Source organism: Lutra lutra, chromosome 14 (genome assembly GCF_902655055.1).
Source record: "Lutra lutra chromosome 14, mLutLut1.2, whole genome shotgun sequence".
Classification (NCBI taxonomy): Eukaryota; Metazoa; Chordata; class Mammalia; order Carnivora; family Mustelidae; genus Lutra; species Lutra lutra.
Window position 1 is genome coordinate 87,216,641 of NC_062291.1, and position 19,595 is coordinate 87,236,235.

The window sequence follows — 19,595 nt, forward strand, 5'->3', positions numbered from 1 at the left end:
AAACCTCTAGAATCTTCTAGAAATCCCAAGTTTTCTCTGGAGAATGTTGGTCTGAGGTCAAGGCTCAGGTTCACAGGTGATGTCTCGCTCCTGGCTCTTGACCTGAGCCCTCACAGTTTCCTCTGGAGGAGGGTCTGCTCCTGGGGACAGGAACGGGGCCTGCCTGACCGACAAGGCCACCGTGGAGAAGGCGTGCCTTCGGGGAAGAGCAAGGACCAGATTCCTCCAGACTTGAGTGGGGGGCCCTGGTGTTGGACGGTGACATGTAAAGAGACTCAGTGAAAACACAGAGCTCCTGGGAGGTGGCACCCACCCCACGGCCACCCGGTCACACCCGCGGACATGCCTGCATTCCCTGCTCACCTCCAAGGGACCCCGCCTCCCCATGGAACACCTCAGCATTAAGCCCTGTGAATGAGAGGCACAGGCGTGTTCCCGGAAAAGTCGTTGTCGGGATGACGGATTCGTCAACATGCCATGGGCTGATTCAGACGCCCTGATGCACAAGTGGCTGGTGAGGGTGACAGGGGATAGACCCAGGGCCCTGCACCTGCCGTGGGTCCCTCTGTCCTCCGACTTCCTGAGAACCAATGGCCCGGAAGAAAGACAGCCCAGAGCAAACCTGCAGAACAGGGCTGTCGGCACTGGTTTGCGCATGGGAATCAGGCACAGCACCCCAGGCAGGGCCCTTCCCGACGGCAGACTGGGGGGTCCGCGCGGAGCGCTGGGGCCAGGCTCCCACGTGTGTGATGCCAATGCCGATGAGGATGTCAGAGCTGCACGTGAAGCCGCCTCCCAGCTGCCGAACAAGGGAGTGGGGGCCGCTCCCCCGCGAGGTCGAAGGTCCCTCCTCCGCGTTCAGGGGACCTGCAAAGCCAAGCTTAAAGGTGTCGGGGGAGGGCGTCTGTCCACACTCCGGCCCTTAGCTGAACAGCCGCTCAACAAGGCCAGAACACTCTCCTTCAAGGGCGCCGGGTCGGAAAAGCACGGACGGAGGAATAGAGAGCGGCCCGGGCAGCCTCTCATCAGCCTCGGGGAAGGGACGGGCGGGTTCCAGCCAGCACACCTGACTCCCACCCAGAAAGCACCGCCTCGCGTCGTGGAAGGTCTGCGCCCCTGCGGGCCTGTGACATCCTGCAGAACGGTGACCCTGCCTGCGCCTGGCCGGCCTGCCCGGGGCCGCCGTCCCCATCCTGCTGGTGAGTCATCGAGAGGACGCCGGACTTCAGGCTCCACAGCTGGCTGTGGCCCGCCCAGGAGGCCCAGGAAGGGCACAGGCTGGTTCACAGTTTACAGACAAAGGCCCCCCGCTGCAGGGAGCGACAGGAGGGACCGCAGGACTGCTCTGGTCCGATTAGCCTTCTGCGCTCTCATGCGGTATTACAGAGGAAAGAGCGCCGTGGCTTCACAGTTAGAGACCTCCACTGCTCAATGTCACGTTTTCGACGGAATCATAATCCTCCAAGCCCCACTCCCCTGCGCTGAATTTGCCCCGCCCCCTCAGCAGGACGTGGAAAGTGCAACTACCCTGGACCCACACCGGGGAGTCTGGTTACGGAAGCCCCGGGCAGCGCTCGTGGCATCACAGAGGATGCGTTTGTGGTCTTCACTCCATTTGCCCAGTGATCCAAGGAGCCATGCCTTTGTGATGCCACGTCCATAAATACCGGGGTGCGTGAGCACCCATGTCTGGGGTGCTGCTCTCGGGGGCACGGAAGGTCCCCACACAGCTCAAGTGCTGGTCTCCTCCATTGAGCTATAACCTTCCTCGTAAAACCGCAACCATGAGGAAACCCTTCCCCTGAGCTCTGTGAGTCGTCCTAGCAAAACCTCACACCCAAAGGGAGCTGTAGGAAGCCCCGCATTGGTGGTCAGCCAGGCCGTGTGCAGGTCGCCCGTGTCCCATTTGCATTCGGGTCTGAAGCAAGGGCACCATTGAGGGACGAAGCCCTTAGTTCCTGGGTCCAGACCACTCTGTGTCGGTATCACAACTGAATTGTAGGACACTCCCTAAGTGTTGGGACGACCAGAGAGCTGGGTGTGAACTGTTAGCCAAAGAAGGGCCTGTGCCAACAGCGGGTTCAGCTGAAGACGGGGCGTGGCGGGGGGGGGGGGGTTGCGCCAGGGCTGGCCGGGTGGGGAAGGAGCATGTGCCCCGTCTCGCAGCAAAGAACATGACTTAGCACAGCAAGCAGGTGCTCATGGTCGAGCCACGGGGCCCGGCAGATGCCCAGCGTGCTCTTCCTGCATCGCCGGTCACCAGGGACACTGTGTGAGGCTGATGTCCCACCAGGTTCCTACGCAGACGCACCTGACGCAGACGCCCAGGCGCGGTCTCTGTTGTCCAAATTAGCTGTCCCTTCCAGTTCTGTTCTACCCTTTCATCTTCAGGTTTCAGAACTAATTTTTATTATAATAACCTTTTTATTCTGCTTCCAAATTATTCCATTATAAAAGGACATTTTTAAAAACCAAAGACAGTGGCTCCCTCGTGGAGGGTCTTTCGAGCACGGCGTACTCAAAGATCAGGAATCCTCCCAGGGCAGCCGGAGAGAGCCAGACACATCTTTAATTAACAGCCATTCAGTTACTATGTTCTTAGAGGAGAGGGAAGAAAAGCCCTTTGAAGCCTAATGCGTGCTGTGTTTTCTTCAGACACGGTCTTTCACTGATATAAATGCAATAGCTTATTATCTGGATACAGATTCGCAAGCGTGTGGAGCAGGGTAACGTATCACTTAAATGCTACTTTCTTCCTGCAGAACGTCACAACGGTGTGGAGCTGGAGCTGCCATGAGCTGCAAACTAATTTTTTAAATCACTGTGTTATCACCGAAGGAACGTACATTCTCTCATTGGTGCCAGCAAGCAGGCCCCGGGTGTAGACGAGGCTACCTGTCCTTGCTCTCAGGTCTCGGGGCATCTTACCAGGGGGAGCCGGGCACTGGAGTGGAGGCCACGGGTCTGTTTCCTTCGGCTGCACTGTCCTCTCTGGTGACTAGTATCGATGGTGGTTCCTTTCAACAGAAAGAGAAAGACAACACTGGCTTTTTTTTGTTTTTTGTTTTGTTTTATTTTGTTTTTTGTTTTTTAATTTAAACACTCATCTTCAATTAGGCAACCAAGGGAAGAGTAACAAGTCTCCTGCAGACAGACCTGCCTATGTACCCACTCGATAATGACCTGCTCGGTACAGCAAAGCAAATGGGACTGGGCAATTATGCTGAGAATACAGAATTTAAGGCACAACAGACCGTGCTGAGGAGCTCAGACAAAGGCATCTCCCTAATTACCCCAAATTGGCTAAACTATGTGCTTTTGCAGACATGGAGATGGGCAGCAGCCAAGAGAATGCTTCTGGATCCCTTCACATCTTGTGGGTTAAAAAAAAAAAAAATCACGTGGGATTCAGCTCCAGAAATGGGCTGACTCAGAAGCTGGGGTCCAGGGGATCCAAAACCGTGCACTGTGGTAGGGACCCTGACGCAGCAAGGGGTCCCGGATGCCACTGGGACTGGCTCATCCCGGGCCCGTGAAGACAGGAGGACACAAGCCTGCTTCCTTGCAGCATCGTGTGAGGCTGGCTGCCCTCTGTGCATCTAGCTGGGGACAGCGTTCGGGGCAGGACACGGTACACGGAGGCAGAGTTGGTTTGGAAATCACTCTATCTCTGTTTAGAAAATAAGGAATGTTTGAACGCAACACCACCTAGAAGAAAATGAAGATTTATTCTCTATTATTAAACAGGTAAACAAAATAAAACATGGCCAGGACCCTTGCTCATCATTCATTATGGACACAGTTTGCAGACAGATGAAAGCTGCTTGAGGATAGAAACTAGGGGGACATAAACGCAGACCGAAGGTTTGGATTAACTGATTTAGCTGCCTTCCTGCGGTTGGAGTGCCGGCTCTCTGCCAGACGGAGGGAAAACCCATCCGAGTTCCCGCAGGTGGACCGGAAGGCCCTGAGGAGGAATCGTCGGAAAAGTGTCCCCTCGACTCTAGAGTGGTTAAGGAGAGGCGGGGGGTCTCAGCGAGCTCAGCAAATGCTCGCAGTGTGGGGGGGGGACGTGTTTTCCTTTCCCAGCTGTTCCTACAGTTTCGATCTCATAATAACACAGTACTGGGTTCTCCTTCTCTCAAACAATCGGGTGAGATGAAAAAACACTAAGGATGTTATTCAAAGCAATGAAAGGGCTCTTGGCTGAGAATTTCAGGTGCCATTAAATCTCTTGATTCCTCGAATAAAAGAAAGAAGGGAAAAGGATGCCATCTTGCTTTCCAGCACGGCTCAAGCTGGGACTTTAAGGGACACTGTGGGTGAGGAGGTGATTAACCATGTGTTTGAATGGTCTCGACCAGGAGGCTGAACGGGGCCGCCGTGTGAGCACCTGCCATGGGGCCCGCCAGCGAGAAGGCCACGTGCACAGAAGCCCGTGTGTGCCCTCGAGCACCCCCGCCAGCACCCACCGCGTCAGCCTCCGCGCAAACACACGAGCTGGAAAGGCAAATGCTCAACTACGGAACACTGACAACATGAGAGTCAGACAAAACGCTCCAAGAACGCCGAGGGTCTGAGAGCCCAGGCAAACACAGCCCCACGCCGGGAACGTGGCACTTGGCGGGGCCATCACCCCCCACCCCTGCCCAGCCACGAGACAGGAACTCAGAAGGGCCCCGTAGTCAGGCGGGAGTGGCCAGCAGAGCAGGGCCGGCCGAGAGGAAGGACAGGAGTCCTGAGCTGACAACACGCCTCGGGAAAAGACCCCGCGAGGTGTCAGCTGAGGACGAACTGGACAGGGCACCGCTCCCCCGCCGGACAGGCGACACCGGGGAAGTGAGGGGCCATCCCACTCAGGCGTGAGCACCGCGGGCCTTTCGCTGGCTCTGCCTGTTGTTCTCCATTCACTGCCACAGATAATGACACAGAATAAATGATTTTTAATTTATATAATTATCCCTAAGTTTAAAAATAATTTCTTCTAGAATTTTTTGGTCCTAGAAGGTGTCTTTCCTTCCTGTGAGGGAAAAAAGGTCAGGATAAATAATGAACATAACAGGGAAGACTCGGAAAGTGGTGTTAAAAAAAATATATGGAGAACGGAGTTTATACTACTAATCTAATTAGAAAAACGAAGGGAGGTTTTCATTATGAAGCTAATTGAACACTGGAAACCCAACGAGGGCCTCTGAGCCGTGGGTTACCCCGGCTAATCACTCACGCAGATCTGGCGGGGGCGTGATTTGTGGCGGTGATGAGCATTTACATTTGGCAAGGCTCAGATTCTCTCCCGCTAATTACCAAGGTCTTCATGTGGCACTCGCCGCTCATGATTTCCTGTTGGTGATAAAAGTGGCATAAAACTCCCTTTCCGCACTAAAGTGATAAAAGTGAATTAGAGACGCGGAGCCCAGGGATAAAGAAAGTAGTTAAGGCACCAGGAAGGATATTTGTTTAATAAATATGGAATTCTGGCACGAGTGTTCATCTCTCACAGAGAAATCCTACGTCCGGGAGCAGAAGTTCAATGTGCGCTAACACCGTGTGACCCATTGACGCCCGGACACTGGCGCTAAGGACGGGGTGGGCATGAAGAGCAGGGACGGAGCCGGGGAGGTCCCGCAGGGGCACGGAGGGAAGGCTAGTGGGAATGGGACGTTCACACCCGCAGCAGAGACGGACCCGCTGGAAGGAGTTTCGAGTGAACGTGAACAAGGCTCGGAGGTGGACCACGGGCCTCCAGGATGCTCGAGATCAGAGCAAATTAAGTGCCATTTGTGATTTTCAAATGTAGCAATAAAAGCTAATCCCTTGGGTCGTTCACGGAAGGCAAACACACCGGACGCACTCATGGTCAATCCTAAAATGCCATTTGGCAGAAAGGCCAAGAGAAGCCTCTGACTAGAATGAGAGGAGAAAACACAAAGGTGTGGGGCTGGGGGCGGTCCACACACAGCTACAATAATCCAAACACGGGCTCCGGCCTTGCCTCGGTGGCGTCTGTGTCCCCGAAGCCTGGTCCCCCGCCCTGTCTGAAGTGTGGAGACAGCACCCGTGGGAAGCCAGGTCAGCACCAACTCCTCCACACGGAGCCCGCCTGGCAAGCCCTGGAACGGGACCCACCGGGAAGGCCAGACGGCTGTTCCCAAAGCCCTCGGACCCCCGCCCCTCTGCCATGCTCTGAACTGTCCTGCCCGATTTGGCTCCGTGTCATAGAGCATCCCTCCCCTAATCCCCCCGGAGACAGGTGAGAAAACACGTGCAGGGCGGGGAGTCCCGGCTCTGAGTGCCCCTCACCCGGCTGCACGTCCGTGAAACGCCAGCGGAGCCCACATACCCACCTTCTCTTCCCTGGGCCTGGCCGGGCTCTTCCTCTCGGTGTGCAGCATGAGGGCGGGGGGGCCGGGCGCTCGGCTGCGCTCTCTGCTTCTGTCTGTTGGACCAAAACAACTGTCGTTAGCATCCCATTTATCACGTCCCTTTGGAAAACTAAACAAGGACAGAAAGTGGCCTTGAAAATTCAATGTGGCAGCCCACGCCGCACATCCCACTGAGAGGCTGTGTGGTCCCTGGCCTTGACCATGGTCTTATGACTGAGCCCCTCCCAGGACACTGAGCTCCTCTGGCAACGCCTTCTGAGCCCGGGCAGCAGCCACAGTGCTGCTGGCCACAGCCGGAGGACCGGGCCGTGGGGTTTGGATGGACGGCCATAAGTTCCCACACAGAAAGGCTCCTTGACAAGGGCCAAGGGCCAACGTGGGACAGAAGAGCCAGGCTTTCTTGGCCTTGGTGGTTGGTGGCCACAACCGGCCACCTTTGGTCCCCATCCTGACAGGGGTATGGGTGGGGTCCACGCCAGGCAGACCCCCAGTTACTGCTGTGCACCTATCACTAACGTGGGTGTTGGCTTCGCCATGGGCCGACCCACATGGCCCTTTGCAAAGCAGTTGTTTGGGAAAGGAAGGGTGAAATGGCAAAACTGTAGCTTCTGCCTACAGAAAAAGATCAGGCTTCCTCTTATTCCAAACTGTCCACACAGCCCCCAGACGTTTGCAAGCCATAAACAGGTGCGGCGAGACACAGCACAATGAACCAGCATTTTCATACGAAGAGTTAAAGCAAAAAATCCCAAACCACACCCCAACCTAACAAACACATCCTGTCTGGACGAGACTTGAAGGTCAGGGCCCTTGGAAAGAGGGGCTGCCTGACCAGGAGCTGCTGTCTGTCTGGCACGGATCCTTCCCTGGGGAAGACAGGAAGGGGCAGGAAGACACTGCTTTACACACGCACACACGCATACGCACACACACGCATACACGCGCACACAAGGCAGGCACGCACACACACACGCTTGCACACACACACAAGGCAGGCACACGCACACATGCCCACCCTCTGCACACAAGGCAGGCACACACGCACATGTGCGCACACGCACACACAAGGCAGGCACACGCAAACATACATGCACACGCGCACACACGCACACACACAAGGCAGGCACAGGGAAGGTGCCTCGAGGTCTGTGCTCTCCAGGCGGAGCCGGGGAAGGGCAGACTTGGCGGCCAAAGGAGCCCCCTGTCCCTCCATCCCACCTTCCTTAGCCCGCCGCAAACATGGATTCCTTGACCACCTATCCCGGCAAGGAGGCTTCGGGAAGGGGCCACACATGCCAGCACCCCACATCGCACCCCATCATCTGTCCACAGTGGGCGTCTGCACCTGGCACCCTCACATCGGCAGAGCTGGGTCCAGCCGACGGGGCAGCCAGTCCCAGAGCGCAGAGGTGGGTCAGCGCTGACCTCCAGCCCCCATGGCAGCCATGACCACCTCCAGGAGACACGGGTCAGAGCCTGGCAAATCCAGGTCAATGTCCAGATCAGCCCTGGGGAGGAACAGTCAACTTTCAACGAACTGTCGAACCAAACCTGAGCCATCAAAATTCTAACCTCAGGGCAGTGGTGACACTTTATTACCATTCATGGGGACAAGCAGAGCCCCAGGATGGGGCTAACCTCTCCAGAACCTGTAGGGATTCCCCCCCAAAGCCCACCTTCCATCCAGGTGCAACCGTCAGGAGTCTGGGTGTCCGGCCCTCTGTGGGCTCCACATGGGGCTGCGGCGCCAACCCGCAGCCCCAGCCCCACAGCATGGGCTGCACGTCCGTGTGCAGGGAGAAGCTCAAGGTACAAAACACGGCAGAAAGTGAGGCACGGGCTGGGAAAGCTGAGGGAAAGAAAAGCCTGACTCGGTTTACCCGGTATCCGAGGAGAGCGCGTGTTTTGGTTTGAAATCCTGGGACCACTCTGTCAACATCTTATGCTACATGTGGGGACTCCTTGTCTTCAAGATGCCTGATTCACCAGCGTCAACGTCCAAGTCGCGTGTGTCCATGCTTCCTCCCGGGCTGCCCACTCCCCTTCTTTACTCCGTGGACACCCTTTATGTTGTGAAGACTCAGGACCCAACCATCTAGCAACCTCAACAATAACACCTTCTGCTTCTCGTGGAACTGGCCATAGGACGAGTGTCGGTGATTTCACTGGAAAACGGGCAGACTTCTAGAATGCTCCATCTCACTTGACCCATCTGAGGGCCTCAGGCTGGTGACGAGACGCCAGACCCCAGGGATCCCTGTCTTGGCTTCAGCCCATGGCCCCTAGATCCCACCACCCACCACTGTGTTCTACGGTGCCCAGGAGACACTGGAGAAGCGGTTCTGGAGGCCCTGGCCCGCCAGGCCCACAGAGGACAGCGTCGAAGGAGCTCCTAGGTCACCAGGCATGAACTCAGATGCGCATCCCCTGCTGCCCAGGAACAGAGACGCACTGAGCCCACTGGCTGAGACCCAGGCCAAGGCAGGCCCAAGGGAAGGAAACAGGTGGACTTGGGCCAGAGTCCCACTCTTCGGGGATGGCCCTGGTCTCCACCGACGTGGTTCCTGCCCTGGGACCTGTTTGTCACTAGAAATGAGCAGATGGCGGTTTACTGCCGGCCCTAAGCCCAAGCTAGAGCCATTGTTAGCATTTCTGCAAACCTCGAGGGGCCGGGCACGCAGAGAGCCCGGAAGGGTGAGTTGTCCTCCGCGACGGACCCTGTGTCTGTCCGCAGCTCTTCATGGAAGGTCACAGCCCCCGTAAGGGACGCACTCCAAAAACTTCGTGTTCAGAGACCTGACGGCAAGGCCGTGAGCTCGCCAGCCTCTTCTCAAGTGAGAGTTGCCTCCCTCAAGTTTAGTCCGCGGGGAGGTCTGGAAGGAGGTAAGGCCTCTCTGCTGAAAATCACCACATCCATCCCCTGACAGGCCCTGATCTGTGGCTCGTGCGCAAGCCGGCCCAGCCCCGGGGCTGCGGGGGACACGCAGGAAGGTGATGCGGGCAGTTAGCTGGCTCTTCCCCTGAGTCCGTTGGGGTGACCTGAGGCCAACACACAGCAACAGCCCTGGGAAGGCACACAAGGGGCCATAACTCCGGCCTTTGAAGAAATCAGGGCATCGGGCCACCGACGGACGGCTCCTGGGCACACAGCAGGGCAGCAGATCTGGCGGGACCTGGACCCTCCACTCAGCAATGATTGCTTCAGGGGGACAAACGCCAGGATTTTTTTAAAAACATTCAAACATTGTTTTTATAATTATTAACATGAACTGCAGACAAAAATATGTGACGTGTCAAAAAGAGAGGAGAAATAGATCAGTATCTCCTAATGCAAAGGAAAATTCTGGGCTCCGTCTAGTCCTAACTCAGTAAAAATTGGCGTCCCCTGGTCCCAGTCTCCCCATCCATAAAATGAAATGATCTAGAAGACCTCTCGGATCTGGGAACTACGTGGGGTACATCCCAAAGTAAGAGAAGTGACCTTGGGAGGTGGTGAGACTGTCTTCGGGGTTCCTGTGGGGAGAAGGGCCGACTCTGGGGCACGGATGAAGCCCAGGGAAGACGGCAGGAGAGAGAGAATTCGCTGTTTCTACCCTAAAGGCAGTAGTGACCTCGGATGGACGGCTCGTCTGGAACGGATGTCCTCCGGTGGATCTGGAATTAAGTGGGGTGTCTGCTCTGGGGCTAAGGGACCCCTGATCCACCACGTCTCCCCTGTGACCCTGACGGTGATGTCCCAGGGTGGCAGGAGGTTAAAGGGGACACTGAGGCAACAGGGTCCGCTGGTCGGGGCAGACCAGGCCAGACAGGAGGGGCTTACAAAAAAAATCCCCACCGCTGAACCCGGCGTCCACGCTCGCCTCAGCCCGCACTGTGCCGAAGGCTAACAGCCAGACGGGCCCCCCGGACAGCCCACCGCAGGGACGCCGTGCCCGGAAGCACGTGTCTGTCCCCAGGGACCTCCACTCATGACAGGCCTGTGTGGACAGGCAAGTGTTAGCAGACAATCCTCGGGTCACGGGGGCCCCGTGTTCCGGGTTTGCCAGTCTGGTGACCCCGTTTCCGCATTTGGACATTTTCACCTCCAGGAACAGGGAAGCGATCGGGTTTGAACAGATGTGTCTTAAGGGGAGCAATGAAGGGTCTTCGGCCTCGCACACGGCCCCCTTCGGAACAAGCCGCATCCGGACACAATCTCCCCAACGCTTGAGCAAAGCAGGAGCCATCGTCTCATTTTACACAGAGAAACAGGCCAGCTGAGTCATTTTCCAGGTTACAAAAGACACCATTAGGGAGGGCAGAAATTGTTTGTCAGTTTAAGCGGCACTGAGCTCCCCTGAACATTTGACAATAAAATAAGAAGAAAAATGCAATTTATGTCTCAGGTAATAAAAATGACACAGTCAGGCCCATTGTACGCGGTTCTAAATGAGAAACACATGGGTTTTCAGACGGGGCCTCCAGGACTAAAGCATGGAAGGGAGACGCTGTCCCTGGGAAAGCCGGGGCTGCCCAGCACTGAATCCGCAGCAGCTGCTGATCCAGGGCCCTGACGGACAGATGGACGGAAGCAGGAGGCACAGACCTGAGGGCTGAGAGCCAGCGAATCTGAGAACCGGGGTGCCAGGGAGCCACAGCCCCTCCGATCGCTTTTCCATCTGAGCCTGCCACACCCCGAGAAGACCTGCGCGTCCTGTCCCTGCGTCCCTGATGTCACTGCAGCCAGCCAAGGCCTGCTGGTGAGGAGCTTCGCAAGGGCAGGACTGAGCAGACGGCCTCCCGTTCTCGCCGCCAGCCCAGCCACTGGAAGGAGGAGCGAGTTCCTAGGTAGGCCCCCACCCTAGAGCTGGCTCAGGGGCGGGCGATGTGGCCAGGGCAGAGGTGGCAAAGGCAGGTGGTCACAGGGGTCTTGTGCTCCCGTCCCCTCCTCCCACCGGGGCTGCATAGTCTGGGTCTCGCACCTTCCCGAGCCAACACAGCCAGGACGGTGAAGCCACGAGTCAAAGTAGCCAGACACGCAGAGCGAGGCTCCCCGTGGTGAAGGAGCGTCCACAGGCTCCGAGCGTCCACAGGGACACACGGAAAAGAGTCTGTCGTCATCTCACCGAGAAGCCTGGGTCGGGAGCCAGCAGTCCGCGCGTCAGCAGCAAAGGCCGAAGCGCTGATGTTGCTGTGCTCCGGCTACCTTCTCAGAAAGCCTCCCGGGAGAGGAAGACAGATGGCCGCTGGCTATGGAGTCTCCAAGACGACGATCTTGGGCTGCTCCACAGCGGGAGTATAGGGCGGCCAGGACAGCAGGTGCTGGAGGGGGCCTGGGGCCCAAGGGGTCACGTGAAGGGGTCGGGATGTCAGGACCTGCTTTGTCCTGGCCCACCTCTCTACTCCCCGGAAGAGGCTGGCTGGTCCCAGGGCACCTTCTGGAGCTCCCCTGTAACTGAGGATTATTTTCGCGTCAACGGCAAACCATTTCTGAGCCCTTCCACATCTTCTGTGGACAGTGATTCCCAGAGCTGACACGCTGCAGAGAGAACTCATTTTCTGCCGGTCTGCAGCATCATGGATCTCACTCTGCTAGAAAAAAGGGCTTTAAAACACGGACACTGGAGGGTACAAGCTTGGTGTCCTCCCCCAGAGAGTGTCAGGGTTCTGCAACACAGTTCTACCCAGGACAGGGTTCTGTCGCTCCATCCCCAGCCAGGATCCCACGCCAGGCCTTCCAGAACCAGCTCTGGTCCGTGTGCCTCAACGAGGAGCTGATGCACCGCTGGGCAGAGTGTCCTGTGGAGATGACGGGTCAACTTCCCCACCCTGATCTAGAACCTGAGCCGCTCCAGTTCTCTGAGGAAGGCAGCTTCCGACGGGAGCGCAGTGTCTGCGTGGAGCAGGGCAGAATGAGGGACGCTCCCTGGTTTCCAGCAGGAGGCAGAGCAGACTGTGCAGCATCCCCGCACCTGGACGCGGCACGCTGGCCCGGGAGAGGCCAGGGGGCTGCCAGGGAAACCGGCCCCAATGCTGGGCCGTGTCCCCAGAGCTGTTCCATGGGGCCGTGAGCAGAGGAGGTGGGCAGCCAGGCAGAGCGTCTGTGGCCAGCAGGCCCAGCGCCCCAGTGCAGCCCACTGACCCCATTCACGTGTTCTCTGAGTGAGTGAACTACAGGTGCGTCCTGTGCGATTTCCAGACACGTTCAACGTTAAGCTTGTCATCCACAAGTAGGGAGTTAAAGGCAACAGAGGCATCATCGTGCAGGAGAATTTCCATAAGAAAGTTCTGAACTCTGTCAGCTGTATGGTGGGCCTTGCCACAAACTTGGACCAGGAAGAGGGGAGGCTTGGGGCAAGGGAGGCCGGGGTGCAGCGGGCCTGGAGTATAAGCAGAGGTGAGGTGTGGACAGGAAGGGCGGGATGGAGGGAGGCGGATCCGTGTCTGCTCGCAAACATAACTAACACATTTCCTTCGGCTCCCGCAGAACGTGTTGCAAAAGCACAGCCTCCAAGCTTTTCCAGAAGCAGAAACCCACGTCGGGGCGCTGGGCTGAGTGACCTAAGCCACAGCTCAAGGAGGTGTGGGAGTGAGCGTCAGAAAGCAGGGCATCACCTCGTCTCTCCCTCGACCTGGGGCCCATTCCGCCCGCCCGTCGTAAAAACCATACATGCTCCACACCACTTTTGAAACACAGACGACATCTTTGGAAATTGCCCAGAAGTGTTCTCACTCCCCCCTCCCACAGCAGAAGCCCCAGGGGAAGGGCAGTTTATCTAATATCCTCCGGCCTGGGGAGGGGAAGGGGTGGGCTGGCCCTGGGAGCGGCACGCCCTCTGGGGCCCAAGCAAATGAACACCAGCTCCCGGGGCACCGAGCAGGGGAAGAAGCGAAGGGCTCGGGGACGGGCTCGGGGACACACCCCCGTTAGGGTGCCGGCCAGCTACCGCCCCTCCTGCAGAGAACGCTGACCACTCAAGACCCACACCTGTTCCTTTCAGTCTCTGGTGACACTCGCACCCCATATAGTAGCCCCCCAGCCCCTAAGGCCGCTGTGGTCAAGTCACTGCCACTTGTTTCCTCTGGGACAAGACCCAGGCCTGTGGCCACCTCTCCACTGACCAGCCTGTCCATCACGGACGGCCACATCCCCCCTCATCCTGAGTCGTTTCCACGAGTCCTCGTGTCCTCCTGGGACCCTAACAAAACAGCTGCTTCCAGGCCCTGAGGTCACAGGGCGCCGGTTCTTCTGCGGTACTGGCACAGTTCTAGGACCCGCGGCCCATGGTCCCACGCAGGCAGGGATGCACTGGGCCCCCGGAGCTGATCTCTCTCAGGGTAGCCCCCTTCGGATGCTCCTTGAAGACCCTGTACCCCTGATATCACTGTGTCCGTTTAACAGGATGATGCGTGTAAAACAGGTCAATGGCACAAGTGACATCCTAGGAGCTCAGTGCAGGTTTTCGGGGCCCCCGTAGGAAGGGGAAAGCTCACTGGTGGGATGGCCTCCAAGTAGTTTTGGAAAGGGACGGTCTGGGTCTGGAGTCTGCACATCTCTCTCTGTCATCAGCTGGGCCTTGATGAATGTGACGGGGAGCCTCTCGGGGCTCTGGGATGGTCCCTGAAAGGTCAGCAAGAGCCAGTGGCGGCTGAGCGTGCTTCCCAGGCTCAGAGATGTGGGGCTCCTTAACCTCGGGGCAGGACACCCTGCCCTCCAGGCTTCTCATCTTGATTTGGAACCCGGCCTGGAGACCCCCAGTCACTCCATCCCGAAGCCCTCTGGGGGATCATCCCCCCCACAGCCCAGGTCCGGCCCCCAGGGTCCCCACACCCCAGCCAGGCACCTACCTCAGCATAAATGCTCCCGGGGTGACTGGTCTTCCACACTCGACGGCTCTTTTCATCAAGTTAAACAGCAGAGTCAACAGTTGGGACCCCACCGCACACTCCAAGGAAACACAGATTGATTTGTTTAATGAGAAAACAGCAATTCTGACTGAGCCACTCTAGCAGCCCACTGGACTCCGGTACTGCGGAGCTCGGATGTGCTCCCGAGCACGTCCACACCCCAGGGACACGCTCCCCCTCGTGCGGCCGCAGCTTCCCCGCAGGCAGTGGACGTCATGCACGTGGGGCGGCTGGGCTCTGAGCACGGCGGGGACCACGCAGGTCCGTGAGGGGCCAGATGTGAGCGGGGGCCCTGGCACAACGGCCCCATGGCCACGCCCCGGCGGCCACCTGGCCCCAGAGCAGCACCCGGGGTGAGGACACTCTGTCCCCTCCTCCGGGTCACAGCGAGGACTGGCTTGAGCGATAAACATGGAAACACCAAAACGCATGTTATTTAAGTTGGTTTTTAAACTTTTAATTTGAGAATGTTCTAAACAGAGGCACGAGGAATGGCCCCTCCCAGTGACATGTGTCCTGAAGAGGAGGGCCCCTCCCGCCCTCAGAGGCCCCAGCAGCCTGGGGCCTGGCCTATGGACGCCCCTCCAGCCTCTTGACCCCGGGAAGTTCAGATAAAGCCCCACCGACGGGACCCCTGGGGCAGCCGGGGACTGGGGTTCGCAGTGATGTCACCCGACCCTAGTCACTGAGCGCGGATCACAGACTAGATCGATTCTACTTTGGAGGTTGGTGCCAGCTGCGCGAATCTAGCATCTCCAGGAAGTGGGCAGAACCTTAAACGGCACCGGTGGTCGTTCCGTCACACGGCTGACCGTGGGCCGGCCTTTCCCTGGCTCGCAGCCCACGCACCCCTTCCGGTCCAGCCACCGACAGGTGACCAATATTCCCTGCGCCCCTGGACAGCAGTCCTCCCCGCCGATAAAGGGTTTACAGCCATTTCTCCCTTTCTTGCTCAGAAGTATGCCCCGAACTGTCCTGCTGTAAGCTCAGCACAAGACGTGAGGGGTTTGAGACAGAGGAAGACGAAGTCGGAGGCCAGCGTGAGCGCCGGCAGCCGCCAGTGAGCGAGCGGCCATCTGACACTGCGGCGGGGGCCCCTGGACCAGGCCAGGCCAGGCCCCTCTGCAGTGGGGTGAGACACCTGCACACACAAGGGGCATGGAGAGTCTCCAGGACAGGCACTGAGACCCCAAAGACAGGATGGGATGGGGACAAGGGGCCGGGGGGCGTCATAGGGAGAGAATGAGCAGGTGCAAAGTCCCGGAGCTGAGAGAGCCCGGACCCACCTCCAACCCCGGGGCCAGGGAGGGAAGCCGGGGCAGCGGGGAGCCGAGCAGCCAAGCGGCAGCCCCCTGCCCTGCATTTCGACATTCAGGGAGTAGCCAAGATGGAGAACGTGCGGACAGTGACATGGGGCCTTGCCAACGGAAACAATGCCGTTTGCGGGGCTTTACAGTCTCTTAAGGTTTTATACGCATGGTAGAAAGAACTGAACTTCATTTTCACACTGAAACATTTTTCCAAGGCCTCCAATTACTGTTATTAGGATTTCACAGAGAAAGGAAACTCGAGAGAGGCCTGTAACACCCTTGGGAGCGCTCTGACGACGCTGAAACCACGTCTCACTGCCCCAGAGTTCAAACACCGTCTTAGCGCTTTAGTTACGTGAGCGGGAGTATTCACGGCCTCAGACTTTAAAACATCTCCAAAGTACCTTTTCATAAGCCTTCATGACATATGGAAGAGAAATGCATGATTAAATATATTCACGTTTTAAATTACATCATTAAATTTTATCAAATAGGAACATTTCTATAAAAGAATGGGATTCAGTATTAAAGCAATTGTAACATGACAGGGAGGCTGTTAAACCCGTATTTCCAGGGCAGGAAAGTCGTTGGCTTCAAGGGGAGCCATGCAGCTTGGTCTCTGGGTTCATGAGCACCCCACCGGCCTCATTCTTGTGAGGGGAATTTCAGGGCATAGCGCCCCACTGCCCCATGGAACTGAGTCAGTCCGGGGGCTCCATGCTGCTGCTCTGGGTCTGTGCAGGGGAGACACACTCTCTAGTCCTCCAGCTGCCACCATGGAACCCCGGCCCGGGGGGGAGGGAGGGGCAGGGTGGCTCAGGGAGGGACCTCCACTGCCTCCACCTGGTCTGAGAGGACCAGGAATCAGGGACGATGGGGCAGCAGCCGGGGGACCAGACTGGAGAGGGGCTCAGCACGGGGGTGGGGGGAGGTAGGAATCCAACCACGGCTGGGCCTCTTCCCGCCCCAAAGTATGGGGCAGTGATGGGTGCAGGACCAGCCACCACAGAACGTGGATTATTTCCGACTAAAGACCATCAGAGCCCCGCCGACAAGAAGATCATTCTAGCTCCCCCTTACCGCCTTTGCCTTCCGTAGAGTTGAAATAAGAGGTACAACAGGAAGCCAGCTCCTCCCAAAGATGACTTTTTTTTTTTTTTTAAACAAAAGAAGGACTTCTGGAGCTTCTGCTGTTCCCACCTCCTATGAATTGCCTCCCCCTTGGGAGTCGGACCCCTACCCCTTTCTCCTTAGCTCAGGAGGGCAGGTAAGCCTCACTGCCGGACAGGCCAGGAGCCCCCTTCTTTCTTTGTGGGGCTTCAGGACGAACATAATTAAATTTGTTTTCCTCCTGTTAATCTCTTATGCGAGTCAAACTATCATTTTAGCCAAAGAACACAGAAGGGAAGAAGGGACGAGTGTTTGTCCCCTACAGGGATAATCGCTTCCTCCTCTGAGTTACAGTTGACCCAATGGCACAGACAATGCCTGTGACTCACACCACGGGCGGGGTGGGGGGGTGGAAATCAGGAATGTCTTCCTCGCAGGTCCAGAGGCCAGGAGTCCCGGCCCAGGGTGCCGGCCTCATGGGACTCCGCTGAGAGCCTCAGCCCGGTTTGCCGCTGCCGCCGGCTCACTGCATCCTCACGAGGAGAGGAGGAGCAAGCTTGGTTCTCTTCTCACAAGGGAACTGACCCCATCGCCAAGCCCCTCTCATGACCACATCTAAACCTCCTGACCTCCCCACGGCTCCAAATACCTTCACAGTGGTGGCTAGGGCTTCAACACCTGCCTTTGGGGAGCAAGGGCATTCTGTCCATAACAAAACCACGCGGAAGATTCTGGCTATGGGCAGTGCTTTGCGCAATGTCTGTCCCAGCAGGTGTCATGCAATGGGGATTCGAGCGGTTTGGGGGCAAAATCATCCCAAACCAGCTTTATCCACTGGGCAGACTCTGCCTGTGGGTGAGCAAGTGCAGAGGACCCCTGGGGTCAGGAGTAGAGGGTCCGCTGGCTCCGTACTCCCCCCAAGTGCCAACTCAGGCCCCCAGGGCCGGCCACCTTCTGTGACAATGCAGCCTGGTCAACTAGATGGGCCTTCCAGAACATCGTGCTCACAATGATTCTAGCATGAGAAGTTTATAGGAAACATTGACTGCTTCCCAATATATTGGGAAAGACAACTCATTCTTCCCAAAGCATCCTCATACACGAACGTGTAGCTGTGAATCGGGACACAGACATCAGCTTGGCTCAGCTGCGGACAGAGGGTCCAAGTGCGCGTTGTGCAGGCGCCTGCATTTCTAGGCTTCGAGTCAAGCCACCTGCTGAACACACACATTGGAAGGGCCCCAGGTCCCCTGTGAGTAGATAAGAGACAAAATCCTGAAGAATTTCCTCCTGTGTCCTAAGAAATGCATCTGGCACTGTCATCGTATGGTGGAGATGAAACATTGTATCAAGGGTCTATCACATTGTAAAGACTTTGATAGTCTGCCCACCTCGTCCCTATCTTTCTGGCCCCTGCACCTGCCTCAGGGCTTGGTGCCAGCTGGACTTCATTACACACCTATGTTGAAAGGAATAGCATCTATTATAAAAATTCTCTTAAATATAAATCAAGATTTGTGATAAATTCATCCTAACCCAACTCATTCGCATTATTGAAATGAACAGATACCTACAAGGGTATATGCCCAGTGCGCAAAGCTGTACTTGTGTTTCCTGTAACTCTACATGATTAAAGGAAAAGGTGATGTCAATGGAACCATCGTCTGCGGCTGCCCCAATGGACTGTGACGGCCTTTTTATTCCCACACCTGCCATCCTGGCATGTGCCGTCTGCTTGCTCTCCAAAGAGCCCATCTTGAGTCGGCTCTGACTTTCTGCAGACTAATCTATATGAAAATGCCGTCCTCACCTAGCTGATTTATTTTCACATTTAGATGTAATAAAATTAATAGTGCAGTTCTCATTTCAGTTGATGAAATTAACTCAGACTTAAAAAAAAAATCCAAGTTCCTTCAGTTATTTTCCTTATTTTCAAAAGGGACGTTCTTCCAGTCATTTGATACAAATGGCTTTAATTAGTTTAAGGCAAACATGACCTTTAACGAATACAGGCTTGGGATCGCTAGTCTGTGTGCCAAGAGATGTGAAACAGTGCTGTTTTTACATGCTGATTCGTGACGTCAGCCTGCACGATCTGGTCTGGTGCGGCTGCAGAGTAAACCACCCATCACCGGAAAGAACAATCCCCCCGCTGAGGCCATCAAGAAGCCAGCCCGTCCCCACGTGCACGATGCATGTTCGCGACAAGGGCACGTGCATTCTGTGGAACGTCAGGGAACAGGAGACCCAACGAGTCCAAGGGCTGTGTATGGTGTTTGGTACTGCCTGGGATGGAGGCTTGTGCTGGCTCGGAGGATGGTAGACATGTTCTAAGGAACGTGCATTTTTAATGACTACTTCTTGTAAAGGTATTAAAAATTAAAAACAGTTAATCCTACATGTATGAAACACTAGTCAAAAGAAGCCCTTTGTTTCAGAAATGCCCCAATGAAGGTTCTTGTCTTGAGTGTACCTTCCGTCAAGTCTACTGGGCTGGTTACTACCTGCTCAGCTCTGTGTCACCTACAGTTAGAGTCTCTGTCCACAACCACACGACCACTGAGATCTGACCCAATGCTCTTCAGTGGCGCCCCGAATCCCATTCCTTACCCATTGGTATCTTGTTCCCCAGGAGCCCCCCACTGCCTGAACCTCCCTCCCCAGAACAACGTGGCTTTAGACACCTGCTCAGGCTGGAACACCTTGTCCGCCCCTCCCACACCCAGCTCAAGGCTCATCCCCTCCATGACCGTCCACAGCTCTCCATGGTGAGCAAAACATCTTTGCTCTGCCCTCTACTCTGTCTGTTTCTCATGTCTTTACAGATCGTACTGAAACTGTCGGCTGATGAATCTCTCCTTCTTGCAAGATAAACTCCTTCAAGGTGGAAACCATGACTCCAGCA

The 19,595-nt window shown here is 56.4% G+C and overlaps 1 protein-coding gene across 1 annotated transcript in view; it reads right to left on the reverse strand.

The window, feature by feature from the left end:
• Nucleotides 1-6,431, reverse strand: part of LOC125085116 (transcription elongation regulator 1-like protein) — a 63,877-nt gene extending 57,446 nt beyond the window's left edge. Inside the window, exons 1-2 of the mRNA XM_047703305.1 lie at nucleotides 6,345-6,431; nucleotides 2,929-3,017 (exon numbers count right to left, since the gene is read on the reverse strand). Of these exons, the coding sequence (XP_047559261.1) occupies nucleotides 2,929-3,017; nucleotides 6,345-6,392 (137 nt within the window). The 5' untranslated portion in view covers nucleotides 6,393-6,431. The remainder of the gene's footprint in view (nucleotides 1-2,928; nucleotides 3,018-6,344) is intronic.
• Nucleotides 6,432-19,595: the final 13,164 nt, after the last annotated feature.